The sequence below is a fragment of the Malus sylvestris genome, chromosome 2 (assembly GCF_916048215.2).
Source record: "Malus sylvestris chromosome 2, drMalSylv7.2, whole genome shotgun sequence".
Classification (NCBI taxonomy): Eukaryota; Viridiplantae; Streptophyta; class Magnoliopsida; order Rosales; family Rosaceae; genus Malus; species Malus sylvestris.
Window position 1 is genome coordinate 5,032,254 of NC_062261.1, and position 25,596 is coordinate 5,057,849.

The 25,596-nt window shown below is 38.0% G+C and overlaps 3 protein-coding genes across 9 annotated transcripts; 2 read left to right on the forward strand and 1 right to left on the reverse strand.

The window, feature by feature from the left end:
- The first annotated feature begins 214 nt into the window (after positions 1 to 214).
- On the forward strand, positions 215 to 2,211 carry LOC126596524 (protein IQ-domain 26-like). The gene is made up of 3 exons (XM_050263144.1): positions 215 to 864; positions 955 to 1,161; positions 1,426 to 2,211. The coding sequence occupies exons 1-3, from the start codon at positions 451 to 453 to the stop codon at positions 2,098 to 2,100; spliced, it is 1,296 nt and encodes a 431-aa protein (XP_050119101.1). The 5' UTR covers positions 215 to 450; the 3' UTR covers positions 2,101 to 2,211.
- Positions 2,212 to 5,789: 3,578 nt separating this feature from the next.
- Positions 5,790 to 9,624, reverse strand: LOC126596541 (probable pectinesterase 53). 2 transcript variants are annotated; one of them, XM_050263171.1, is made up of 5 exons: positions 8,915 to 9,605; positions 8,548 to 8,740; positions 8,254 to 8,460; positions 7,348 to 7,583; positions 5,790 to 6,121 (listed from the first exon to the last, which is right to left on the reverse strand). In XM_050263171.1, exons 1-5 carry the CDS (start codon positions 9,277 to 9,279, stop codon positions 5,974 to 5,976), a joined length of 1,149 nt encoding a protein of 382 aa, XP_050119128.1. In that variant the 5' UTR covers positions 9,280 to 9,605; the 3' UTR covers positions 5,790 to 5,973. The 2 variants fall into 2 exon arrangements, with proteins under 2 accessions (XP_050119128.1, XP_050119123.1); XM_050263166.1 differs by having other exon boundaries at positions 8,254 to 8,740; positions 8,915 to 9,624.
- A 3,251-nt stretch (positions 9,625 to 12,875) lies between these two features.
- LOC126596458 (probable glutamate carboxypeptidase LAMP1) lies at positions 12,876 to 24,495 on the forward strand. Of its 6 annotated transcripts, none has more exons than XM_050263088.1 (14): positions 12,876 to 13,089; positions 13,171 to 13,266; positions 13,718 to 14,743; positions 14,917 to 14,984; positions 15,101 to 15,182; positions 15,271 to 15,363; positions 21,549 to 21,701; positions 21,882 to 21,950; positions 22,081 to 22,168; positions 22,270 to 22,353; positions 22,449 to 22,537; positions 22,699 to 22,815; positions 22,898 to 23,041; positions 23,141 to 24,495. In XM_050263088.1, the coding sequence occupies exons 3-14, from the start codon at positions 13,793 to 13,795 to the stop codon at positions 23,321 to 23,323; spliced, it is 2,121 nt and encodes a 706-aa protein (XP_050119045.1). In that variant the 5' UTR covers positions 12,876 to 13,089; positions 13,171 to 13,266; positions 13,718 to 13,792; the 3' UTR covers positions 23,324 to 24,495. The 6 variants fall into 6 exon arrangements, with proteins under 6 accessions (XP_050119045.1, XP_050119037.1, XP_050119029.1 ...); XM_050263080.1 differs by lacking the exon at positions 21,549 to 21,701 and adding an exon at positions 15,460 to 15,612 and having other exon boundaries at positions 12,883 to 13,089; XM_050263072.1 differs by lacking the exons at positions 21,549 to 21,701; positions 21,882 to 21,950; positions 22,081 to 22,168; ... (3 more) ...; positions 22,898 to 23,041; positions 23,141 to 24,495 and adding exons at positions 15,460 to 15,612; positions 15,792 to 15,860; positions 16,089 to 16,176; ... (3 more) ...; positions 16,873 to 17,016; positions 17,177 to 17,705 and having other exon boundaries at positions 12,898 to 13,089; positions 13,760 to 14,743.
- Positions 24,496 to 25,596: the final 1,101 nt, after the last annotated feature.

The following is a 25,596-nucleotide window of genomic DNA, read 5'->3' on the forward strand; positions in this document are numbered from 1 at the left end:
AGGGGCTATCATCCGAATACCTTATCACCACGGGGACCATTTATCCGATTAGGCCAAAATTTTAATAAAATGTGGATAAATATGTCGTGTAAAATTAGTGATTTATAATAAATTAGAGGAGAAAATCAATAAACATATAAGTCCAAGGGACAAAACCGACAGCGGAGTAACAGTTGGGAGGGAAATCCTTGAGAGTTGAGAACTTGAGATACCCAAAAAGAAGTGGAAAGAGGAGAGAAAATTCCCCTGTTTTTTCAAAACATTTTTTTACGTATTTCCAAAGATTTTATTCTTTTAACAACTCTGTTTCACGACTTTCTGCAACAAGGAAACAAAGTAGCTACCATTTTCTCTCTGAAACTTCAACTGGGTTTTAATTCCTTTTCACATTCAGTTTCTTCAAACCATTCTCTCTCTCTCTCTCTCTCTCTCTCTGTCTAGAGTGAGAAAATGGGCAGAGCAACTAGGTGGCTCAAAGGCTTGTTTGGAATAAAGACCAAAGACAAACACCAAAAACCAATTTCTGCTTCCGGCGACTTCAACGCCAAGAAAGGCTCGAGCTTTGGGAGGGAGGATGCAGCCGCAACCCTGCTCTGCCACAGCCCCGCCACCATCCCGCCCAACATTTCGCCGTCCGAGGTGGCTTGGCTGAGATCCTACTACACAGAAACAGAGAAGGAGCAGAACAAGCAGGCAATTGCCGTGGCGGCTGCCACGGCCGCTGCTGCCGACGCTGCGGTTGCAGCGGCAAACGCGGCCGTGGCGGTTGTCCGCCTCACGAGTCATGGTAGAGACACCATGTTCGGCGGCGCGAGAGAGAGATGGGCCGCTGTCAAAGTTCAAACTTGTTTCAGAGGCTATTTGGTAAGTGGGGTTTTACTCATTTGTTGCTCAAAGTTTCCAACATTTTTGAAAAAAGCAGTTATTTCGGCTTTTGAATTGTGAAAAACGCAGGCTAGAAAAGCTCTAAGAGCTCTGAAAGGACTGGTGAAGTTGCAGGCATTAGTGAGAGGCTACTTAGTGAGGAAGCAGGCGACTGCAACTCTCCACAGTATGCAAGCTCTAATCCGAGCTCAAGCAACTGTTCGTTCTCATAAAAATCGGGGGCTGATCAGCATTGAATCCAGCAACAGATTTGAAATCCGTGCACGAAAATCCATGGTAATAATTACAATCGAGTCCAAACTTTCCGGTGCATTGGAGATGCCCGAAAGACTTACGTTTGAAACTGGGAAGCGTTTTCCGCACAACCCATTACTACCCTGCCCACCTGTTTATTTCTGGCTTTCGAATTGAATAAATCGAAGAACATAAATAAACAGGAGTCCGCAGAAGGAGAAAGTGGTAGTTCGAAATAATAGATTTTTCTGTTTTTTATTGGCAATTAAATAATTTAAATCTGTGGGAAATAATTGAACGTTGCAGGAGAGATTTGGTGACAGCAGGAGTGAGCATACAGCTCCATCCCACAGCAAAAGGCTCTCTGCTTCTAATTCGGGTGACAATAATTTCAACGACATTGATGAAAGTCCCAAGATTGTTGAGGTTGATACAGGCAGCAGGCCGAAATCCAGGTCCCGGAGAACAAACACTGGCTCTGCATCCGTATTCTCCGACGACACGACATATCAGCGAGCATTGTCTTCTCCAATCCCGTATCCGGGTACTCCTGCCCGGCTGTCAATCCCCGACAGCCGGAACTACCAAGATTATGACTGGGCGCTTTCCGTGGAGGAATGCAGGATGATCTCCACGGCACAAAGTACGCCACGGTTCGTGAATTCCTGTGGCGGAGGGGCTACTAGCAATGCCGCCTGCACGCCTTCGAAGAGCGTTTGTAACGAAAATTATTTTAGAGGGTATTCGCCGAATTACATGGCGAGCACTCAGTCGTTCAAGGCGAAGTTGCGGTCTCATTCCGCTCCGAAACAGAGGCCGGAGCCGGGGGCAAAAAAGCGGCTTTCGCTGAACGAAATGTTGGCGTCGAGGAATAGTTTGAGTGGGGTTAGGATGCAGAGTTCCTGCTCGCAAGTGCAGGACGCCATTGTTTTCAAGAATGCTGTGATGGGGAAGCTTGAGAGGTCCTCTGGATTTTGGTAGTTGCAGGCATGTAATGATCGGAAACAGGGGATGTAATACTAGAATATGCGTTTGTAGATTAAAAAAAGGTTAACTGTTATTAATGATGTATTATAGCAGGGTTTGATCTGATTTTGATGTTTGGTTATGATGAATCATGATGGTTTGATGATTAATATTAATTAATGATATGAATCAAAGGCTTGAAATTGTGTACTATGATTGAAATTGTAATTTTGAGTCCCTCATGTCAAAGGCTTGAAATTGTGTACCATGATTGAAATTGTAATTTTGAGTACCTCATGTCAAAGGCCAAGTCTTGAAAGATACTTAGTAATGTTTTCAATATATATTTTCGATTTATAGAATATTTTCAAGCCCGTATTCAACAAGGCATATACTGATTTTGATTCCTTAGTGAATCACACGATAGTGATCATGAAAGGTTGAAATGTGAGTCTTCTTTTTCCCCAAAAAAGTAGATTGTCGTGGCAAAACCACCCGCGAATCCCCTTTAAATATATATATATATATATATATATATGCCCTTTAAGGGAAGGGGTTCCCTTTTTTTTTTAAATGGGAACACCCTCTTGACCATTAGATTTGGCTTTAATGAAATTCTATGGTTGAGATTAAATCACAAGCTACAGAATCTCAACCACAGAATTTCATTAAAGTCAAATCTAACGGTCAAGAAGGTATCCCCATTTTAAAATGGGGATCCCTCCCCTTAAAGGGTTCCTATATATATATATATATATATATATATATATATATATATATAGATGAGAAAGTGGCGATGATGGTGGTGGTTTGATGGCGGAGGTGGTTGTAGTTGTTGGATGACTCAAGTTTTTGTATTTTCTGAAAATGGTGAAAACGATAATTTAACGTATTTGACGTTTTCATAATTATAACGTTATGTTTGATCTGATTTCATTTCCAAGAACATTTTTTATGTTTTAAAGAAAAGTGCAAATGATGGCATAAAGATGCGATAAAAATAACATTTTTAAAAAGTAAAAGAGGCTCTAAAAGCGTCACTAAACGAGACCTTGCATCTTCACTTCTACTATAAATAAAAAACTTAAATCATAACATGAAACTATCAATCGAAAAAGATCAAATCATTAGTTGCCAATCAATTAGCTTCCCACCTTGGGATCGAAAATGTTGACAATAAATTCTTCCATGTTACAATATGTTGGCTGGAGAAGTTAGTCATTTCCAATTACGGTGCTCTGCAAAGATTTTGAAGACGCGCTTTATCAATTTCGGACGACAGAGCTCGATACTCTTCACATCACACGTACGATTCAAAATAATCATTTTGTATTGTTTTGTCATGTGAATCACATTGCAAAGTGCAAGTAAATGTTTGATATATATGTCTTTGATATGGATTCTCTAAACGAAAGAAAAAATGTTGAAGCTTTTTCAAACTAGTACAATTATTGACAACAAAAATGGAAAAAGTTTGAACCATGAAGCAATATGTGTCCCTTATGATTTTCCTAAGTATGAGAATTGATTTTGGTTTGCTTGATCGTCAAACTCTCTTGAAAAATATGACCCACTTATTTTTAAATTTGTGCTTCCCTATTCAATTACGGGATGACTTTATGGAATGAGTTCACAGTTATTGTGGCATTGTAGTTTAATAATACAATCTCATGTGTAAGTTTCTTTCTTTATGAAATTGCATTATCAGATTGGGACGTTGCTTGAAGCCGTTTCATTGTTTTCAAATTACAAAGCTAAAAGAGAAAGTAAACCAATTACCACATTTCTTGGTTGCTAAAAAGTCTCTAATGTGAAGATAAGTACCAAGACTTCTGCAATTGTGAGTTACATGCTTCCATTTTAGCCAATATTTGAAAAGTCTATTCTACTGTCCTTGTTTCTTCTCCCCTGTCCTTATCAATTATTCATTAAAAAGGATAAATAGTCTCACGTAATTTTCTAGTTTCTTCACCAGCTCAAACTTTTCTGAAAAAGAAGAATTATTAATAAAAATTAATGTATGTAGTTTGTTAAGTACCATGCAAGTTATTTATCAAAGTGTCAAAGGATGATCTTGCTCCTTGTAGTTTTACCAAAGTAGCAATTTAACCTATGTAAATTTACTAAAGTTGTTGTCATTCAAGGAAATTTTCAACAGAATTAGCACGTGAAATGTGTATATTTGATTTTTTTTTTCACCTCAATTTACCCTAACACACAAATTATTCGCAAACTAATTATTGTCAAAGAAATTGACAAAACCAAGTCATTGGTATTTCTTGTTTGAAAACATGATATTCTAAACAACACAAATGGAGATTCGAACTTGAGTACAAGGTAGGCGTAAAGAAGATTAAAGTTCCATTAGACTAATTGACACTTGTGTCCTGATAAGTACATACAAAAGTTTGATAAACTTCTATTATGAGAGATGTCTTCACATCCTCACAAAGCGGGCACACTATGCAATCTAAATCAGTGTCCCAAACATAGCAAGAGTTAATAAACAATGAAGTTTAAATCGCGACAATTAAAGTTAATTAGGTGAACTAAACCCTAAATTGAATCTCCATGATATGTCATTCGCTCAAACTACATATATAGACTTAAAAATCATAATATTTGCCTTTTATTTTTTCCAGTTTCCGAGGGGGATAATAAGCCAATGAGGACTCCCTTCGACTTGTCGCAACGGGTATTTGGATTGGAAGGCCGAAGCCAAATTCTTTTCAAGCTCTGTTGGTGCAGTTGAGTTTTGCAGAAACAAAGCTTAGCTGGAAGCTACGTCCTTTTGCTAGGTTTTTCATGAAAGGGGGCTTTCAAAGTTTGTTAGGTCAAGCAGAGAGCCTCAGTCATCACAGAGATCAGACAGAATGCTTCCCCACCAACAAGTACATTGGTGACTGCTTCCTCCTCCTCCTTCACTCCCCACAGTCCTTGGGAGAAAGAATATTACAAAAAATAAAAAATAAAAAAAAATCAAAAGTAAAAATGTGGTCCTTATTGTTATTTGTTATAACTTATAAGTCCAAAATGTGTAATAACATGCCTTACAGATTTTCAAGCCCAGTCTAAAGGCTTTAGTCAATCGAAGACCCAGCTTACAGGTTATGTAGCTCAAAAGCCAAGTCCAACTGAATTTTCTATCCAAAGTGGAAAGGAAAAAGCTTATAGCTTTGGATCAACAGTACACCATTTTCTTTTCTCATGCCAAAATTGCACATATCATTCATGTGGTGTGAGTCACATGTCAATATCGATCGATCATGTATTCATGTGATAGAAAGTTCTTAATATAATACCTTTGTGGTTAAGTATGTTATCAATCTCAGTATAAATTGAATGTTCTATTCAAGTTCTGTCTAATTTCACCAATTTGAATGTGCTTTTAAGACATTTATGTTAGTTTGATCCTTAAATTAGGCTTAAAATTAACCCTTTACTTTTTAAAGTAATGCGTACATTGGTTCAACTTGAAGAAAAGTTGGATAAAATTAACGATATGGATCAAGGTTGTGACGAACATAACCACATTACTACTAATAAGAATTTTGCCACAGAGTAACAATGACACGTGACCTACACCACTTGATAACTTGTGTAATTTAGCCGGCCGTTTTCTTGGGACAATCATATTTTGGATCAATATAAAAGCTTTAGTTTCTTTTCTTTTGTCTTAATTTCTATCGTTGCGGATTGGGAAGTTAAAGCAAGTTGCAATGATCATATAAAAGCTTTAGTTTGTGAGTTGAGTTATTCCTTGACATGGCAGATATCTCAATCACATATATATTAAGCAGGACATTACTAACATGGATTTTTGCAAACATTTTTCCTTCTTCTTTTGTTTGGATAAAAAATTGTTGGTATTATATTGTTTGATCATCATCATATTTTGATCCACTCAGAGCCATCGATGAAGGTAAGGGAAATAAAGGGCTTGGCTTCCTCATCAGTGAGTTCTCTGCTCCACGAAACCCTCCCTGCAAAGCGAGCTCCTGGTCCTGTGCACTTGTATTGCCCATAAAACACAGTCCTGCAACAACCAAAAACACCATATCCAACTATATCATTACAAAACCCTACTCATCAATCTTCATGCGCATGCCACTACCACCACATTGCACAATGCCAAAGCATCGAAACCAAACCTAACTCACCAAACTATACACACACAGACATAAGCACATATATATATATTATAAACACACACACACACACAGACATAAGCACACACATATATATATATATATATATATATTATAAACACACACACACACACACACACATACATATATATATATTATAAACACACACACATATATATAGACACCAAGGACTAATAAGTGGCTCATGTGACGTTGGTTTTCTTAAAATATGCCAACATGAATGGCGTAATGCATGAGTAGGTAGATAGGGTTTTTATATACATGCACTGGTGTTATGGTGCATTACACGTAGGGTTTGCAGCAGAAAAAGGCAAAAGGACATACAAGCATGCTTAGATCGTCTGTGTAACCGCCCATTTTGTGTTATCAAATGCCAAAGGTGCCCTACGTCTAATAATAATGAGCTAACTAGAACACAACTTTGCTTAAGTTTTGTGATCTCATAGGAGCATGATCTATTAACATCTTAAATCCACCTACTCTACCTTATTGGTTGTGATGGGGCTTGAGGGTTTACAAGGGTATGTTAATGTATTGAAGAAGAACACCTAATAGAAATATCATCATTTGAGAAACGCATTTGACCCACTGAATGGTGTATCTACAAGGGTCTACAACACCATATGATGGGTTTTAGTTTCGTACTAAAAATATGCCAAAATACCCTAGTAAAATTGAAAGTTTTAGAACATGGCTTTGCTTAAGTTGGCTCATACGGGCATGATCTAGATGCGCCTTTACCACTTGCCACTAATTCATTGGTTGCGGTGAAGTTTTAGGTGTGGTGCACGTACTATCGCTTCAAGTCTTCAAGGGTTTACTACATTATATGAGGGGTTATTTGTAGATGTTTGTCCTTAATACGTCAAAACACCCAAGAAAAAAAAAAAAAATTTTAGTTCTAAAAACTATCTCATGATCCTAAGTTGAAAAATGAAAACTATTGTGTGTGAATGACACTATGTACCGAATGTACTATGCGATGTACATGTCACGTTGATATGATGTATCGAATCCAACAAGATAAAAGAAAAGTAAGAGAGAGAGAGAGAGAGAGAGAGAGAGAGAGAGAGAGAGAGAGAGAGAGAGTTACATTTCACGATTAGGGTCACCCCAGTTGTACCAGCCTTTAGGGATGATAATATCGTCCATGTATGTGTAGGCAAAGACCACCCTGGAGAAGGGACCCCAAGCCCTACCAAGATAGAGAGCTCCTGAACCCGTGACCTTACAGTTTACAAATGAGAAGCCCGTTTCCTCCAACATACTGCTTCTGCCTTGCGCCGTGAGTGCTCCTATGTTCTGTGCTATTGCATGCACGTGACATCCCTGTACAGTTGCACATAGCAATTTCAACATTTACACATTCATGTGTGGCTATATGATATGAGACTGCAAGGTCAAGACATATAGAAGACGCCAAGAAATAGAACATGCTTTGATTTAACTTCATGATTTGACAACATCCACAGTTTTTTTGGCATGTCAACTGTCAAGCAGTGAGCTGTAAGAATTGAAAATTAACAAATAAATGAAAAGAGTAAGGGCATTGTTATTTGCAATTCGAAAATGTCGTTCATATTCGTTTCAGTGCAATTTTTCTCGTGTTTTATAAGGGAAGATTTCACGATGACTCTTATGTGCAATTTTGGGAATAGAATTAAAACACATATGAAAACCAACAAGAGAAATGCAGAGTTTTTGCATGTGGAGCGAGACTTACTTACACCCTGGTACATTACTATGGCACCCTGAGCCAATAAGCAAGCTATGTGGAAAAGATTAACGCATCACATACAATTATTCATTTAGGATGCTATGATGGTGTACAAGAGTGTAGGTAAGTCCTTCTCGTCCATGTGTCATTGTACAAATTCTTACGATCATGCGATGATGCAAGAAGACCGTAAATTATAGGATTTTGGAATGAATAAATTTATTATATTTTTGGATTAAAGGCTAAAAGAATCCAAAAAAATAAGGTGAGAATTGATCTAACCTCAAATAGGGAGAGTCCATTTCCAAAGATGAAATCCACAGAACCTTCAATATAGCAATCCTTGTAATAATGCCTTCCCAAATGATCATAGAGTGTATCTTGTGCCCCCAAAAAACTACACCCCCAGAAAGTTGCTGTATCAGCTGATATTCTAAACGCCACTGCCTGCTTCCCAATTGCTCCTGGTTTGGGGACTGGTGTAGTGTTCTGCACATTAATCGTATAATCGTATATCGTAACAAGAAAGCTCTGTGCAGGACGTCCATAAAAAGAGACCGAGATTGAGAAAATTACCTTAAATGTAATGTTTCTGGCAATAAAATAAGGGGAATTGACAGCAAAAGTTGCAGAATTAAAAGTTCCCATGGGTTGTTTTTTTGGACCAGATGGTGTTTGAGCTGTGTCTCCCCATTGAACAATGGTTTTATCTGCCCCTGCTCCTTCTATGGTTATAAATGATTTCAATGGAGGTATATTTACCTTCTCCCTGAATATTTTTACCATTCCACAACTTCATCAGTTACCAATTCACCACATAACAAGAATGTATGACAATTAACAACGTATGAAAAAGTGCAAAAATAAAAAGAAAACAGAGTATTTTCGGTCGGTAATGCTTTTTACACGAGAAGTCGTGTTCTTCTTCCAAAGATATACTCACGTGTATATTCCTGCGTGTACTTTGATGACAACTCTCACGAGATTGATGAAGGGGAGAGAATCAATGGCGTCTTGGATTTTTGTGAAGTCGCCTGCATTAGGGTTCTTGGCCACATGCAGTGTGGAAGAAGGAGAGAGCTTGTTCTTTGCTGCTTTGAAAACAGAGTGTTTGAGGCTTCCAACAAACTTAACCCACTTCATAAATTGCTGTTCCGATAATTGGGCTCGAGTCATGTTCTTCGTTAAGTGCACGTTTCCGGCCGGATTTCCCGGTCGGAGTCCCTTGGAATGGCACTGTGATGGGGTTGAATAGAGGAGGATAAGAAGAATAAGAACATAGAAAATGTGCTGGAATAATGTTGACATCTAATTTTATGGCAGGAGGCAAAGTGAGACGCAAAATAAAAATAGGAATGAGAATGAGAATGAGAATGAAAGGAGTATAGAGACTAGGGAGTATGTTATTATTAGGGAAAGGAATTCCAAGTGCATTATATATAGAGACAACGAAGGGGTTTGATTTGGTTTGGTTTATATACAAGTTGGTAGCTTTTGTTTTTAGGTGGAAAGTGATGCTTAATTGGAATCAAAGACTGATAATCAGTCACGGGTGCTTCTATGGACATTCATGTAATGAGAGAGAGAGAGAGGGAGAGGGAGAGAGAGGGAGAATTTAAGCACTTTCAACATATAAAAATTGTTGTCAAATGTTTTTGCACCTTTTTGTGTTGTAGATGTAGTTGCTTGGTGGTGCCCGTGAGTGTCTCTCTTTCTGTTTGTGTGTGAGTGTGGATATATTCTTGTGACTTGTGAGGGGGAAATGGGTTGTTTTATGTGACTACAAATATTAAGATAATGTTTTGTGAGTTATAAGACCCACTTCCTAGCTTCTACCGACCTCTTAATCATGGCCGTCAATAGAACATGGGGTCCAGTTATGCACCATTTGATTACTATCTAAATATGTGGTTATGGTTCATCAACGTTTTAAAAGACATTAAGAGCTAGTTGAGCGACATGTTGAGACCTAGCACCTAGGTAGCTAAGGTCATCTCCAAATGATCCGGCCAAAGGGCCATAGGGTTAAAAACAGTTCAGAATGACATGAAAACCGTCTCTAATCGAAGGCTAGGCCAAAGAGCTTGTGGGCACCATCGGGCCAAAACCCCCAAATCAGGCCAGCAAGGTGGCCATTTCTAACCAGCTAGCCAGCCCTCCAACGGCAGAATGTCAAGCTTGACTTTGTGGCAGGTGCAACAATACCATGCTTTCTTCATTATAGTGACAAGTGACACTCAAAATATGTCTGAAAACCTTATTTTAATATGATAGTTTAATTTAATTAACCATATTAATTCAATTAAAATAATAAATTATTGAGGGGGTTATGTTTGGCCTATGATCCTTTGGCCCCCTCGGTTAGAGATGAGTTTTTTGTCAAATTGCTATGTTTGGGCGATCGCCCTTTGACCCCCTTGGTTGGAGATGGTATAAAATATGGTATGTCACTGTTCATTAAAATATAATTTCTTGTAGGGCTATAGGGCTAAACATGGTCCTTTGGCCATCCTTCGGTTGGAGATGACCTAAGCGGATTTAAGTAAATTTATTATATCAAATAAATAAGTGTCCGCTTATACTTAAAAAATACCTAATTTCATTAAGATACATGAACTGCAAAATAGAATGACATATATATTATAAAGTATTATAACATAATGAAAACATGGATAACAAACATGTAATGTGTGTTCATCTAAGAATTCAACAAGTCTCTTACCAAAAAAAAAATGCAAAAAATATATTTTTTTTTTACGAAGTGAGAGTCACGACCTATGCGGGTCTAGGCGGACTAGACGGGCACCTAAGCAGGTTTAGGTGCCATTTTTTAATTTTTCAAACGCTTAGGGATTAATCGTGGTAGTAGCGAGCCGCCTAGGCGAAAATTTTTAGAACAGTTCAAGGAGTAGTTGTTGGTGTGTTGAGGAGAAAAACTTACTTACAACATGACTAATTGAATTGGCCGTAGACTGCTCTAAAGGAAAATACTATTTTGAATGAGATAAATACTAAGGGGACTCTCTCAAAAATTGAACTCTCTATACTCTCTTAAAAATGACACCTTATGTTTTTGCCACAATATTTTATAATACCAGCACATGAATTGACGTTAAACTATGAAGTGGTAAATAATTTATTTATGAATTTCACTTTCAAAGAATCCCCGTAACATATCTCTTTGAATGCTCATCATATTGATATTCTAAATCAATAATGTTATATACTATCATTTGTTTTAACATTTAGCATGACAGTGTATTCGTGACTCAATATACCGTCACAATTACAAGAAAGTTCTTGCCGAGCTGAGAGGATCGCTAGGACCACATGCAGAGGTAGACAAAGTGACTCACTCAAACTTAAGGCCTAGCTCTTGGCAGCTGCCACGTAAACAAACTTGTGTGGGGGAATTTTGGTGATGTACAAGAATTTTATATGCTCAACTTTTGTTTCTGGTCTTCTTTAGGACTTGCACTACAAGTTGGCTCTCCTTATTCGTGTCCAAAATTAATTTAGTTGCTTTCTATTGTTTCTTGATAGAATAAGACACTCTTTTAAAAATTTCCGGCTAACGGCGCTTAAGTTATGTTTAGACGCTAGACAACTTACCACAGTTCTAATTAGTTTTTAGGTGTTTGAAAATTAAAAAAATACGTTTAGACCTGTTTAGGTATCTGCCTAACCCGCTAAGCGGTTGTGGGTCGCCTAGCCCAAGTGATCCTTCTAGGTCACGACTATCACTTAGACAAAAATTATAACTTTCATTTTGGATTTTATTTGTCAATAAAATGTAAGAGACTTGTTAAATATTTGAATGAACACTCATTATATGCTTGTTCCCCAAATTTTAAAAATGTTCTAATACTTTGTAATTTATATGTTATTTTATTTTACGATTTATGTTTCTCAATACAATTGTGTGTTTCTTTAAATATAAATAGTCACTTATTGATATAAGAGAAAATTGTAGCAACGGTCCCTCAACTTATCAAAATGTGTAGCTATAGTCATTTTCATCAATTTCGTCAAAACTTTGTCAAAATAAGTTATGTTGGAATAACTATTTATATAATTAGGGTCCCTCAACTCATCAAAGTGTGTAATTATGATCATTTTCATCAACTACGTCAAAATTTTTGTCAAAACGAGTTATGTTGGAAGGACCATTGCTACATTTGGGTTAAAGTTAAGGAATCATTTCTCTATTTGAATTAAAGTTGAAGGATCAATGGTAATAGATTTTTAGTTGAGGGGGACCATAGCTGCACGTTTTGATGAGTTGATGGACTAATGGTAATGAATTTTTAATTGAGGGACCATTGCTTCAATTAAGTTAAAGTTAAAGGACCATAACTACAATTTACTCTTGATATAAATTATTTGTTTCTTCGATAATCTGTCTGTCATATCCCTTGTTGATAATCTATGTATTTTATTCGGCAAGGTATAGGACAATAAGAAAGTTAAAAATAGTACCAAATAATTCAAAATGAATAAAGTAACATCATATCATAGAGAGGGGCATTTTAGTCTAATTGTAATTTAAGTTGTAGACGTGCATCATTGAAGTTCTATGAACACTGATAATAATTCACGACTTTACAATAATTCATAATGATAGACATGTTATGTTGTTAGACAATCGTTTTGTTGTTACTTAAACAAACGTGAGTAACCCATTGTTAACCTTTCTCAACAGTTTGTAATCGTTAATGCAATCGGTCCCAGTGTTTCCGATGTTGTTGCCTCCATGAACACCCTTACTTTGAGATTTTGTGGTCTTGGATAATGGTGCAAGTCCTGTGACTGTGATGGTTGTTAAAGTATTTTTGGATCTTAAAAATATTTTCTCTAGAGTCGGTTTCAGTCGTTTTAAAAACAAGAACTAGTTGTGCGGAGCCGTCGACGGGAGAGCCCTAGATTTACCCTTATTTACTAAATAACCCCACGGTTGTTTGCATGATTGCAATTACTTCACTCCAAACTATTTTAAAATTGCGTTTTAGTGCTTTTGCGGTTGAGAGGACATATTTAAAAGTTAACACGACTGTCAGTAAAGTCTTCGAACTTGTTCGTCTTCTTCGGCTCCTCCTCCCTGCTTTCTTCTGCTCGAAGGTTTAATTTTTCTGGTATATTTAGTAAATTTTGGTTCTTTAATTTTTGTGAAAATAATTTGGGCTTTGTTTTTCTTGACAGGAAAAGAAAAATCATGCACTAGAGTCGGAGATGGAAACTGAATCATTAGCAGCAAGTTGAAGGGAAGAGAAGAGGTTGTGCTTTCTGTAAAAAAAGGTAATTAAACTTTGATCAATCAATTTGCAGAGATTTGTATTATAATTAAAGTAACAAGATGATATTAGTGAGAGATACTCTTAGTGCTAGTGTAACTAGTGCTTAAAATATTGTTATCCGTAGAAATACTGATATGCAACTTTGTGGAAATAAGATGGATATATCGATATGATATCGAATTTAGTTGCCTTTGATATAAATGATGGAAATTTACTAAAAAAAGTGGAAATTTAAAATGAAACTTTAGGGATTGTCAAACTCTAGTTTAGACGAAATATAAGAGTTTTTTCGATATTTGATTGATATGTTAGAAATATTGACGAATTCTATTGGTTTAAGAGTTTCTCCTATATGGGAACTGAAAGATAGCATTTTTCTCATTAATTATATAAAATGTTAACCTTTTCTGGATGATTATCTTGTTCTTGTCGTGAATTTCGATTCGAACTAGGAGGATCATTGTCTCATGAATGTGTATACTGATATACACTAGGACCTCTAACTTTGTATTGAAAGATTGGATTCCATGGTGACCAAAACAGCCAAAGCCAATTTGCTAGCAATAGCCACCTCCTTCACTTTCCTTCTCTTTTATCCTACTCCAAAATCCTCCTACCACTCTCTCTTCATTTCCGATTCGCTTTCAGACAATGCCTCCATATCTCACCACCTCTACACCCTCACCCGCCGGCCCCATGTGGCAGGCCTTGAAGCCAACGCCGAAGCTGCAGCTTATGTCCTCTCCGTTTTCGCTTCCTCCAATATCAAATCCCACATTGCCCCTTACCGTGTGGCCTTGCATTATCCGGTGTCACGCTCCTTAACACTCACGCCGTCACCACAAGAATCCCCTATCAGTTTCTGTCTTGAGCAAGAAATCTATGAGGGTGATCCTTATGCTGATGTAGCACATGAAGTCCTGCCCACTTTTCATGCTTATGCAAAGTCAGGAAATGTCACTGCCCCTTTGGTTTATGTCAATTATGGACGTTCGGAGGATTATGCAAGATTAGAACAAATGGGAGTAAATGTTTCGGGTTCGATTGTGTTGGCAAAGTATGGAAAAATTTATAGAGGGGGCATTGTGCAGATTGCATATGAGGCAGGTGCTATAGGGGTTCTAGTGTATTCAGATAGGAAGGACTATGGCGGTGGTGGAGGTGAGGCAAAGTGGTTCCCGGATGATAAGTGGTTGCCACCAAGCGGGGTTCAAGTGGGATCAGTTTACAATGGACTTGGTGACCCAACAACACCAGGATGGGCAAGTACTGAAGAGTGTGAGAGGCTTTCGGATGATGAGGTGGAGAAGTCAGGGGATGTTCCATTGATTCCTTCCCTTCCAATTTCAGCAGTAGATGGAGAAACCATTTTGAGGTCTATCGGAGGGCCAGTTGCAGATGAGGATTGGCAAGGGAGTGAAGATGCCCCAACTTACAACGTTGGACCAGGTCCCGGGATTGTTCATCTCAGTTACACAGTAAGTCTCAAATCAAGTTTTAAGTGAAGCAATTTCATGTGTTTTGTATATTCTTACACGCATTGTATGTATATATATGATACAGCGTGTGTTTTGTATATTCTTACACGCATTATATGCATATATATGATACAGCGTGCTATATTTGTATTCATTTTGGATATTGGTTTCAGGGGAAGCAAGTCATAGGGAGAATTGAGAATGTGATTGGTGTCATAGAAGGAGCAGAGGAACCTGACCGGTATGTTCGAAAAATTTCAGCTAGAAGTCTTGAATTTTAGTATCAGCATCATTCTGATTTGAATGTGAGCACTTCTACCTTAGCATGATTATTACTCCTTTGCCAAAACTACGTAGATTGGTCATTCTGGGTAATCACCGGGATGCATGGACATTTGGAGCCGTTGACCCAAATAGTGGCACTGCAGCACTGCTAGAGGTAATTGAGGATTTGAATTATGTATCGTCATCAAGTTCCTTCATAACAAGGAAAACTTAGCAGAAGCTACTTTTGATGTGTAATGTAGGTTGCCCAAAGATTAGGGAAGCTGCAGAAAAAAGGGTGGAAACCTCGACGTACGATTGTCTTGTGCAATTGGGATGCAGAGGAATACGGCCTGGTCTCTCATTTTCTCCCTCTTTCTATCTTTTTGTGCGTGTGTATCAAATTTATATCTATTTTTCTATATCTGAAGTTTTAAACTAAACACGAACAGATAGGATCAACTGAATGGGTAGAAGAAAACAGGGAAATGCTAGCTTCAAGGGCTATTGCATACTTGAATGTTGACAGTGGAGTACACGGTCCAGGATTCTTCGCCTCTGCAACTCCGCAGCTTGATGAACTTCTTAAACAAGCTACTGAACAGGTACAGCGAAATATTATTGATATGCTCACCCTGCTTGTGCATATGGTAATGGGGTAGCAAAATATGGTGTGCTACATATACGTGGGTGCTTAATATGATTTAGAGTTCCAATTTTTTCTTCTGTTTTCTGTCATAAATTTCTCACCCATCTCAATCATATTCAAAATTGACCCTTGAAGGTTAAAGACCCAGATAACTCATCACAAACTCTTTACCAATCGTGGGTTGGTTCCAGAACTTCGCCTAAGGTAAGAAATTGCTTCACCGAACTCCTCCATATAGAATTTCAATGAAATTCCAGAAGGGCATCATGCCGGTGATAAAAAAAAAAAAACAGTACAATTTCTGTCTAACCAGTAATCAGAAGTATTGCACTAATTTACCATAGAAAAATGTTGGAAGATGATTTTCAACAAATGGATTTTAAAATCTTGATGAGCATGTTATTGCTAAAAATCTATATTTTGCATACAAAGATTGACAGGTTGGGAAGTGCGGGATCAGATTTTGCAGCTTTTGTTCACCATCTTGGAATTCCGGCAACTCACATGGCTTTCGGTGAAGGTAACATATTAGACGTGACCTAAGCTCTCAAACCATGTTGCCACTAAAAAAAAATAAACATTATGCTTTTAATTACTAAGAAACATATCTAACATTGCAGGATACCCAGTGTACCATTCAATGTATGATGACTTTATATGGGTGAAGAAATTTGGTGATCCGATGTTTCATAGGCATGTTGCAGGTCAGCCTTTACGATTTCTCTCTTAACTGAACACATCTCAGACAATTCTACTTACACCCCCCTTGACAATTTAATTCAAGCACCTAGATTGAATTGATTGGTGTCGATCACAGTTGCAAGTGTGTGGGGTTTGGTAACTCTTTGGCTCGCAGATGCAGAACTTTTGCCTTTTAATTATCTCTCGTACGCAATGGAGCTACAGGTACGGAAAACATTTTCTTCTAATCAACAACTACATGCACTCTGGAAATTATAAAATGTATCAGTTACGGGAGACACTTGTACAAAAATAATATATTGAAACTCTGAATGCCAGACTTATGCGAATGACTTGGAAGATGATATTTCGGACACGAACATAAACCTAACCCCTCTGTTGAAGTCCATTGAAGAGCTCAAAAGAGCAGCCACAGAAATAAACAACGAGAGAAAGGTATCGATTGAGTTTCCTATTACTCGTGATCAAACACTTTCATTTCTTATGAGTACAGAACTGAACCATGATTCTCCAGGAAATAGAACAAAACAAAGGTTGGCTGTTGACATGGAAGAAAGATCATGTGAAGGTGAGAGAGCTGAATGACAGACTAATGATGGCAGAGCGTGCATTTACAGATCAAGACGGACTATTTGGAAGGTCATGGTATAAGCATTTGGTATGTTCCTTACAAATCGTCATGAATATTGTACTAAAGTTGTTTCCGTTGCTCTTTCATTTGCGTTCAACCATCTCTCAAAAGCATTTTGTTTTCCTCACATAGTAATATCGGATTGTGATTGTTACAAGATGGACTAATTGGTATGGTACTTTTGCAGATTTATGGGCCTTCGAAGTATGACGACTATGCCTCGGAATCCTTCCCTGGCATATATGATGCTATTGCAAAGGCGAAAATTTCGAACACCGCAAAGTCATGGAAATTTGTACAGCATGAAGTTTATAGGGTCTCCAGAGCTGTGAAACATGCATCACAAATCATCAATGGCGAACTAACATAACAAACATCAGTAACAAACAACTACATGTATTTCCCCTACTTCCAATCAAATTATCAAACACGTGTGAAGTTTTTGTATTTTGGAAATGTGTTCGATGTGTTTGTCACTGAAATATTGCAAACATCTTGTGAAAAATAATGTGAGAGAGAGAGAGAGAGAGAGAGAGAGAGAGAGAGAGAGTACTAAGCAATTTGAAGTGAGATAAAAAGAAAATGCTACAGATCAATGTAAATATGTGGGTTGGAGTTGTAGTTGGCCTACAATAAATATTGAGAGTTAAATATCTCAACCACACAACATCTTGATAGTTGGTTGTCTTCAATTGGACAAGAGACTTTTCAGTGTATCTATAACGAGTTGATGCATCATATTTTATAATACAAGTAGAAGAACACGAAAAAATATATTCTTTTTTCACTTATAATATAACTTGTGAAGTACTTACTATTACTATAACACGTAGAGCACCGGTTAGTGTCCTGTAATTGAGAACCCAATAAAACGTGAAGTACCAGCTCGTGTTCTACGAGGGGAAATATTACAAGGCACCCTTGCACGTGGTCTGTCAGCCTTTAAGCATGCACCAAGCACATGCATGCAACAATGCAGAATTTGCAATCAGTTTATTCTCTCATCTTTTTAGTGTAAATATATTGTTAAAGGTCGTACCCAGTGCACAAGGCTCCCGCTTTACGCATGGTCTGGGAGAGGTGAATGTCGGCTAGCCTTACCCCCATTTATGGAGAGGCTGCTCCCAAGTCTCGAACCCGAGACCTACCGCTCATGGGCGAAGGCACTTGCCATCGCACCAAGTGTGACCTCTCAGTGTAAATATATTGTTGTATAAAAAAAATTTTAAAAAAGAGTTAGGAGGTGCTATATATTGTAAGGATTAAGAATTGAATGAAGTGCATTTTTCTTTCTTTTATGTTAGTATCATATCACAATTTTTCTCTGTAACCCATAACTTTACAACAATTCTCTAGACACCAAAATAATTTACTGATCTTTTAGGAATACCGTTCCTCAAGCTTGGAGTCGAACCTAAAACCATTTCATTTCTAATACGAATAAAAGGGAATACTCATTAACAATTAAACATGGTTTTCAAGCAGCTTTCTTGCATTTTGGAGCCCAAAAGAATCAGCATTTTTTCTGGTGTGAAGAACTAGACAAGTTTTTGTTTTGACAAAAAACCTATACAAGTTTTTGCTTTTATCTTCTAACTTTCATCTATTTGACCATCTTCGAATTCCAGCAACTCACATCAAGTTTATAGGTTCTTGTGGCATGCGCCCATGTGCTTGGAGATTGATCGAACCATTATTTTGATAATTTATTTTTAAAATCAATTAATGTTGTTCTTAACATTTATTAAAACAAGTTAATTGATCATTTCTCTTAAATTCCATCAACTATTATGTTAGTGTATTGAAGTGGCACAAATGTAGAAATCACAAATTCAATAAAATGATGCCACAAAAATTACACCAAAATGACAACAGTTTATTCAATTTAATAAATAATGGGCTAAAATAATTTGATAAAATTGAGAGTATTTATGTCATTTTCTTCTTATTTAACGGAAATTTTAAACGGAAGGACTAAAGCGATCAAACAAACTTAAGAATCAATTATATCTATTTTAAATCTCAAAGACCAAAATGAGGAGTTATGTCAATTTAAATGACCATTTTAACTGATAAGCCATTATCTAATGTTGAGATTGTTGTGTTAATCTTAAGGGTTTTCGAATGAGGATCCTCTCCGGATCTTCTTTGTGAGAATTCGAGGATCATCCAATCGTGTTCATTCATTATACATCGTGTGATCATAAATTATTTTATTTAAAATTGAATATAAACCGTACCTAACAGAAACTGACCGCACAATATACAATTAACATACACGATTAAAGAATTCATAGAATTCAAGAGAATTCAAATAGGATAGTCATTCTCATCGCCAGTGGCCTATGAGATTGATTGAACGATCCTTTCCAGTGGCCTATGAGATTGATTGAACGATCCTTACTTTGGTCCCCTTACTTTTTATCGCCAATGGTTTAGTCCCTTTTTTTTTTTTTTTTATGAAAAATGGTTTAGTCCTTTTGCTGTTGACATGTCCAGAAGCAAACCACCGGCTTCCAAATTCCCCATTTCGCTACTAATGTAATTAAAAATTAAACCTTTCTCTAATCACTATCTAATACACGACTGCCCTATGATTAATCCATTGCCATCATCCGCATACAGGATTATTACAGATTAAACTCCATGATTATCCGTTGACAAAAAAATAAAACTCCATGATTATCCAAACAGCTGCAGCAGCCACTCTGCTGGCCGCCATAGCCACCACTTTCACCTTCCTTCTCATTTCTCCAACCCCAAAATCCTCCTACCACTCTCTCTTCACATCCCCCTCACTCTCAGACAATGCTTCTATCTCTCACCACCTCCACACCCTCACCCGCCGCCCCCACGTGGCCGGCCAAGAAGCCAACGCCGAGGCCGCCGCCTACGTCCTCTCCGTCTTCACCTCCTCCAACATCAAAACCCACATCGCCCCTTACCAAGTTGCCCTCACTTACCCTGTCTCCCGTTCCCTAAAGCTCACACCTTTACCGCAAGACCCGCAAACCCAAATCGAGTTCGACCTCCGGCAAGAAGTCTACGGCGGCGATCCCTACGCCGACGTGGCAGATGAAGTCCTGCCCACTTTCCATGCCTATGCGAAGTCGGGAACTGTGGAAGCGCCGGTGGTATTTGTAAATTATGGAACTTTGGAGGACTATTTGACTTTGGAAAAAATGGGAGTTCACGTTTCTGGAAAAATTGTGTTGGCGAAGTATGGGAGTATTTACAGAGGGAGTATTGTGCAAATTGCCTATGAAGAGGGGGCTGTTGGGGTTCTGGTGTATACAGATAGGAAGGACTACGGCGGAGGCGGCGGAGCAAAGTGGTTCCCGGACGAGAAGTGGCTGCCGCCAAGTGGGGTCCAGGTGGGGTCAGTTTACAATGCGTATGGTGATCCTACGACGCCGGGGTGGGCTAGTAGTGAAGAGTGTGAGAGGCTTTCGGATGAGGAGGTGGAGGAGGCAGGGGATGTTGGGAAGATACCGTCACTGCCAATTTCCGCGGCGGACGGCGAAACCATTTTGAGGGCTATTGGAGGGCAGGTGGCAAATGATGATTGGCAGGGAAGTGATGATGCTCCGGTTTATAGGGTTGGTCCTGGTCCTGGGGTTGTGCATCTCAGTTACACTGTAAGTGAATGAATTTCTTGTGTTCTAAGATTTCGAAACTTGAAATACATAATATTGTCGAGCGAGGTTCATTGTGGTCGGTTTTTTACGAAAAATGCACGACGGGAGGTATGAAAACGTAAAGAATCTGCGTAAAATGCAAAACTGGAAATTTAAGCATTCCTATAGTTGTATGAAGTGGGTCTAATTATGCAGAAAGTTGCTATTATTGCATTAATTCTGGATGTTTGTATCAGGGGAAGCAAGTCATAGGGAGAATTGAGAATGTGATTGGTGTCATAGAAGGAGAAGAGGAGCCTGACCGGTACGTATGAAATCTTTTTGCAACTAGGAAGTTCAGATTTTAAGCATCAGTAGCAATCATAAGGATTTGAGTATGTGCATTTAAGAAGGAATTAGGACATGTTTGAGAAGAAATTGACACTGGCTAGTACTGATTGTAATGGACTTTGATCGATGAAAGAAACCAAATTTTGGATGAGTAGTCACTCTGGTGCTAAATTTATGTAGATTTGTCATTTTGGGCAATCACCGGGATGCGTGGACATTTGGAGCCGTTGATCCAAATAGTGGAACTGCAGCACTGCTTGAGGTATTGTGGATTTGAATGATGTATCCTCATCCAGTTCCTTCTGTACGAGGAAAATTTAATACAAGCTGCTTTCAATGTGTAATGTAGATTGCCCAAAGATTAGGGAAGCTGCAGAAAAGAGGGTGGAAGCCTCGGCGTACAATTGTCTTGTGTAATTGGGATGCTGAGGAGTATGGCCTGGTCTCTATCCCTCTCTCTCTCTCTCTCTCTCTCTCTCTCTCTCTCTCTCTCTCTCTCTCTCTCTCTCTCTCTCTCTCTCTATGTGTGTGCGTGTAATATCTATCTATCTCTGTTTCTCTCTGAACTTTTAAACTATACCCTATCTACAGATAGGATCAACTGAATGGGTAGAAGAAAACAGGCAAATGCTAGCTTCAAAGGCTATTGCTTACTTGAATGTTGACAGTGCAGTGTACGGCCCGGGATTCTGGGCCGCTTCAACTCCACAGCTTGATGAACTGCTTAAACAAGCTACTCAACAGGTATTGCAAACTAGTATGGATATACTAACAGTACTTGAATACGGTGCAGCATTGGAAAGCAACAAAGATCCTGAATACAATGGTCCTTGGAGCCATAATATGATTAGGAATTTCAAGTTATTTCTTGTTTCTGCCATAGTTTCTAGCTCATGTCAATCATATTCAAAAAATTTATTGAAGGTTAAAGACCCAGATAACTCATCACAAACCATCTACCAATCATGGGTTGGTTCGAGCAGCTCGCCTATGGTAAGCAATTGCTTCATAGATCCTCTGTTCTAGAATTCAAGGACAAGTCTGCCATTTTTTATCGAATGGGTTTCTGAAAACTTTAGTGAAACTACTAGTGCTCAAACAAATCAGTATTTTGCATACAAAGATTGGCAGGTTGGGAAGCGGAGAATCAGATTTTGCAGCTTTTGTTCATCATATTGGAATTCCAGCAGCTGACATGGCTTTCGGTAAAGGTAACACATTTGACGCGACTTAAACTCTCACAACATTGTTGCCACTGAAAAATAGGAAGCTTTACGCTTTGAGATAGTAACAAATGATTTTGGAATCACAGGATACCCGGTATACCATTCAATGTATGATGACTTTATATGGATGCAAAAGTTTGGTGATCCATTGTTTCAAAGGCATGTTGCAGGTCAGCCATAAGTTTTCTCTCTTAACAATTCTGGTCAGCATCCACTTGAAAGTTTATTCAAACACCTCAATAGATTTCATTGGTCTCGAACGCAGTGGCAAGTTTATGGGGTTTGGTAGCTCTTTGGCTAGCTGATGCAGAAGTCTTGCCTTTTTATTATCTCTCCTATGCACTGGAGCTACAGGTACAACAACGTTATCTTCTGTTCACCACTTCATGAGCTCTTGAAATAATCAAATGTATCGTTTGCATGCAACCCTTTACAATTAAAAGGATTTTGCACAGGCATTTAGTGACAAATATATTTGCAATCAACCTGAATAATATTGAAACCCTGAATGACAGAGTTACGTGAAGGACCTGGAAGATGATCTTTCAGGTAAGAACGTAAACCTAACTCCTCTGTTCAAGTCCATTGAGGAGCTCGAGAAAGCAGCCACAAATATAAACAGCCAGAGAGAGGTATCATTTGTGTTTCTTAGAAACAATAAACTACACATCCATTTCTCGTGTGTCTGAAATTCTGAAGCATATAATTCTACAGGAAATAGAACAATGCAAAGCTAATCTATATATCGGAAAGAAAGATCACTTTAAGGTGAGAGAGCTGAATGACAGACTTATGATGGCGGAGCGCGCATTTACAGATCAAGACGGACTCTTAGGAAGGTCATGGTTTAAGCATTTGGTATGTTTGCGAATTTGGGTACCTAGTTTCCTAGACAAAAAATAAACAAGTTTTCCCGGCTGGTGATCTTGGATTGTGATTAGTTCATTGTTTTTCCAGATTTATGGGCCCTCAAAGCATGATGATTATGGATCTGTATCCTTCCCTGGCATAGGTGAAGCCATTGAAAAGGCAAAGAGTTTGAAGACAGCAGAGTCGTGGAAAATTGTACAACATGAAGTTTATAGAGTCTCTAGAGCTGTTAAACATGCATCACAAATCATCAACGGCGAATTAACATGACAACTTGATGACTGGAAATACCATGAAGATCTATCTCGAATGATAGTTTGTGGACTGCAGTAAACAGGCATCAAAATGTATTTCCAGAGCCGATTCTTGTCAGACCAAGAACCAAACAGCCCAAGAGGTGGAGATTTGTGAAGAAAAGTTCGACCAGCGTGGTAAAAGAAGTACAATTACAGCAAGCATATCGGTTTGATTTGGCCTTTGTAACCTCTTCCGCATGTCTTTGATTTCATATCCCACGTTATCCTTGCGCTAGTTATGTAATTTTTGTGCTTCTGTTATTTTCTGCAACAAAGGATGCTCCTTTCTGTATACATAATCTGTGAGTTATTCACATCTTATAATCTTTTGCTTTTCGCATCCCATTCCCCCGAATTCAAAGATATTGCTTTTGTTGCAGAGGAAGGCTAACTATGAACAACTTTTCGAACTTGTTCCACCTCGAATCTCGTGCCACGCTTCTTAATTGTTTCTCGCATAGGCTTTGGACAAGGCTTCTGGATGCGTTACCGGCAGTCTCAAGCCATTCGGATCCTCTTAAAAAGGAGGATGACAGAGGAAGGGACAAATTGCAGCGACGCATGGCTAAATCTCACTGAATCGTGACAGAAAATAAAGATAAACATCATCAGATGATGCACAAACAAAGAGAAGACAATCAAACCTCATTACTTAATATAAAAACTTGTACACAATGTAAGGATCATCGCCCCATTTGGCTTTTATCTATTTACATCTCATTTCCTCAACTGAAAAACTACATCAACATCAAAGATCATAATCAATATCATCAATGATGATGATCAGACGGTTGTGATCTCTTCTGGGTCTTCAAAGTTGGGATCTTTCGCATCGAAAACCTCCTTCTGCAACCCCATCTCGGCCGGAGAGTAGGCAACATCTCCAGCCCAAGTGAACTTACCTCCACGCCCTCCCTTCTTTGGTGATCCATTCATTCCAGTCCCCGACTTTCTGTCCTTCCTCACCTCCCCAGGTTTCCCATTCCCTTTCTGCCCCTGTTTTCCATTCCCGTTCCCACTGTACTTCTTCATCTCTCTCCCAACTCAACCTTTTGGACTCCGATCTCTCTGACTGTAAATCCGTGAAGATGTAAGAAGACTTGCCCTCTATTTATATAGGAGGAAAGGAAAGGTGGAGGTTTTTTATTGGTTTGAGGCCATCGGATAAGAACAACCAAATTTTTTATCTTTTATTACAACACAAAAATTAAGGACAACAACGTAATTTTACAAGATAAAATTTTGTTTTTTTTTTAAACCTCACCTATATAATTTTAGAGAGTTTTAACGAAAAGTCCACGGTACTGTTCACTTTAATGAAAAATCACATTTTTGCACTAAAAAGTCAAACCTGGTACTATTTACTTTACCCCTTATTTTGTCCTTATCATTAAAACTCAAAGTTTTCAAACCCTTTTCATTAGTTTTCCTATAATTTTATCATCTTTAATTTAAAAAAAAAAAAACAATCTCTCCCCATCTCTCCTCGCTCCACGTTCTCTCTCATATATTTAATGTTTGTTTGGAAATTGCTTCTTTAAAAACACTTCTAATCATTAGTACTTTCAATAAAAAAAAACTTCTCTTTGACGTGCATTAAAACTTGAGTAATGCTAGGTACACTAACTTTTTAAATTAACTTTGCAAATCATATAATATGTCATGAGTATGAAATAAACACATTAATCAATTTTTAAGTAATAATCCAATCATTAGCCACCATGTCAAATAATTTACGAAATTTGGTCTAAACAGTTGATCTCACTATCATTACTTTAAAATTTATAACAAAAATGAAAGTGTCACTGGTAAAACACTTAGGTTTGTTTGTAAATGCATTCAAAATAACTGAAAGCTCTTTTAGTGAAAATATTTTTGAAACCAATTCTTAATAAAAGTTCAATTGGATCCTGGAACAACTTAAGTGCTTCTTGCAAAAGCGCTTTCAGCTATTTTAAAAGCACTTTCAGACGCACTCTTAAAAATTTTCTTAAAGAATCACACAATAAAGTTGAATCTAGAAACATTTTTAGCTTTTTTTGTCAAACGTGGTTGGCTGCTTGTGATTAAAACGCTTACAGTTATTTTAAAATACAAACATTGAACTTGGGCTACAAGCATACAAAAACACATGTGAACTTGGGCTTTTTCTAAGATTGCCGTGTACTGCAAGTCCAAAATTTCAAAGTCCACACTCCAGTCCAAACATCTTTACTTGTGAAAGCCCTTCAACGTGTGGGACCCCTA

What these genes read in the sequence shown, in the direction of transcription:
- LOC126596458 (XM_050263048.1), top strand. Translation starts at nt 19,668, where the DNA reads ATGATTATCCAAACAGCTGCAGCAGCCACTCTGCTGGCCGCCATAGCC. An exon ending in ATGCTGAGGAGTATGGCCTG is followed by an intron (nt 21,400 to 21,548) that starts GTCTCTATCCCT and finishes CCCTATCTACAG; the next exon opens with ATAGGATCAACTGAATGGGT. An exon ending in GTTCGAGCAGCTCGCCTATG is followed by an intron (nt 21,951 to 22,080) that starts GTAAGCAATTGC and finishes TTGCATACAAAG; the next exon opens with ATTGGCAGGTTGGGAAGCGG.
- LOC126596541 (XM_050263166.1), bottom strand. Translation starts at nt 9,279, where the DNA reads ATGTCAACATTATTCCAGCACATTTTCTATGTTCTTATTCTTCTTATC. An exon ending in ATGGACTCTCCCTATTTGAG is followed by an intron (nt 7,584 to 8,253) that starts GTTAGATCAATT and finishes GCAACTGTACAG; the next exon opens with GGATGTCACGTGCATGCAAT. An exon ending in GGTGACCCTAATCGTGAAAT is followed by an intron (nt 6,122 to 7,347) that starts GTAACTCTCTCT and finishes TGGTTGTTGCAG; the next exon opens with GACTGTGTTTTATGGGCAAT.
- LOC126596524 (XM_050263144.1), top strand. Translation starts at nt 451, where the DNA reads ATGGGCAGAGCAACTAGGTGGCTCAAAGGCTTGTTTGGAATAAAGACC. An exon ending in CTTGTTTCAGAGGCTATTTG is followed by an intron (nt 865 to 954) that starts GTAAGTGGGGTT and finishes TGAAAAACGCAG; the next exon opens with GCTAGAAAAGCTCTAAGAGC. An exon ending in TCCGTGCACGAAAATCCATG is followed by an intron (nt 1,162 to 1,425) that starts GTAATAATTACA and finishes TGAACGTTGCAG; the next exon opens with GAGAGATTTGGTGACAGCAG.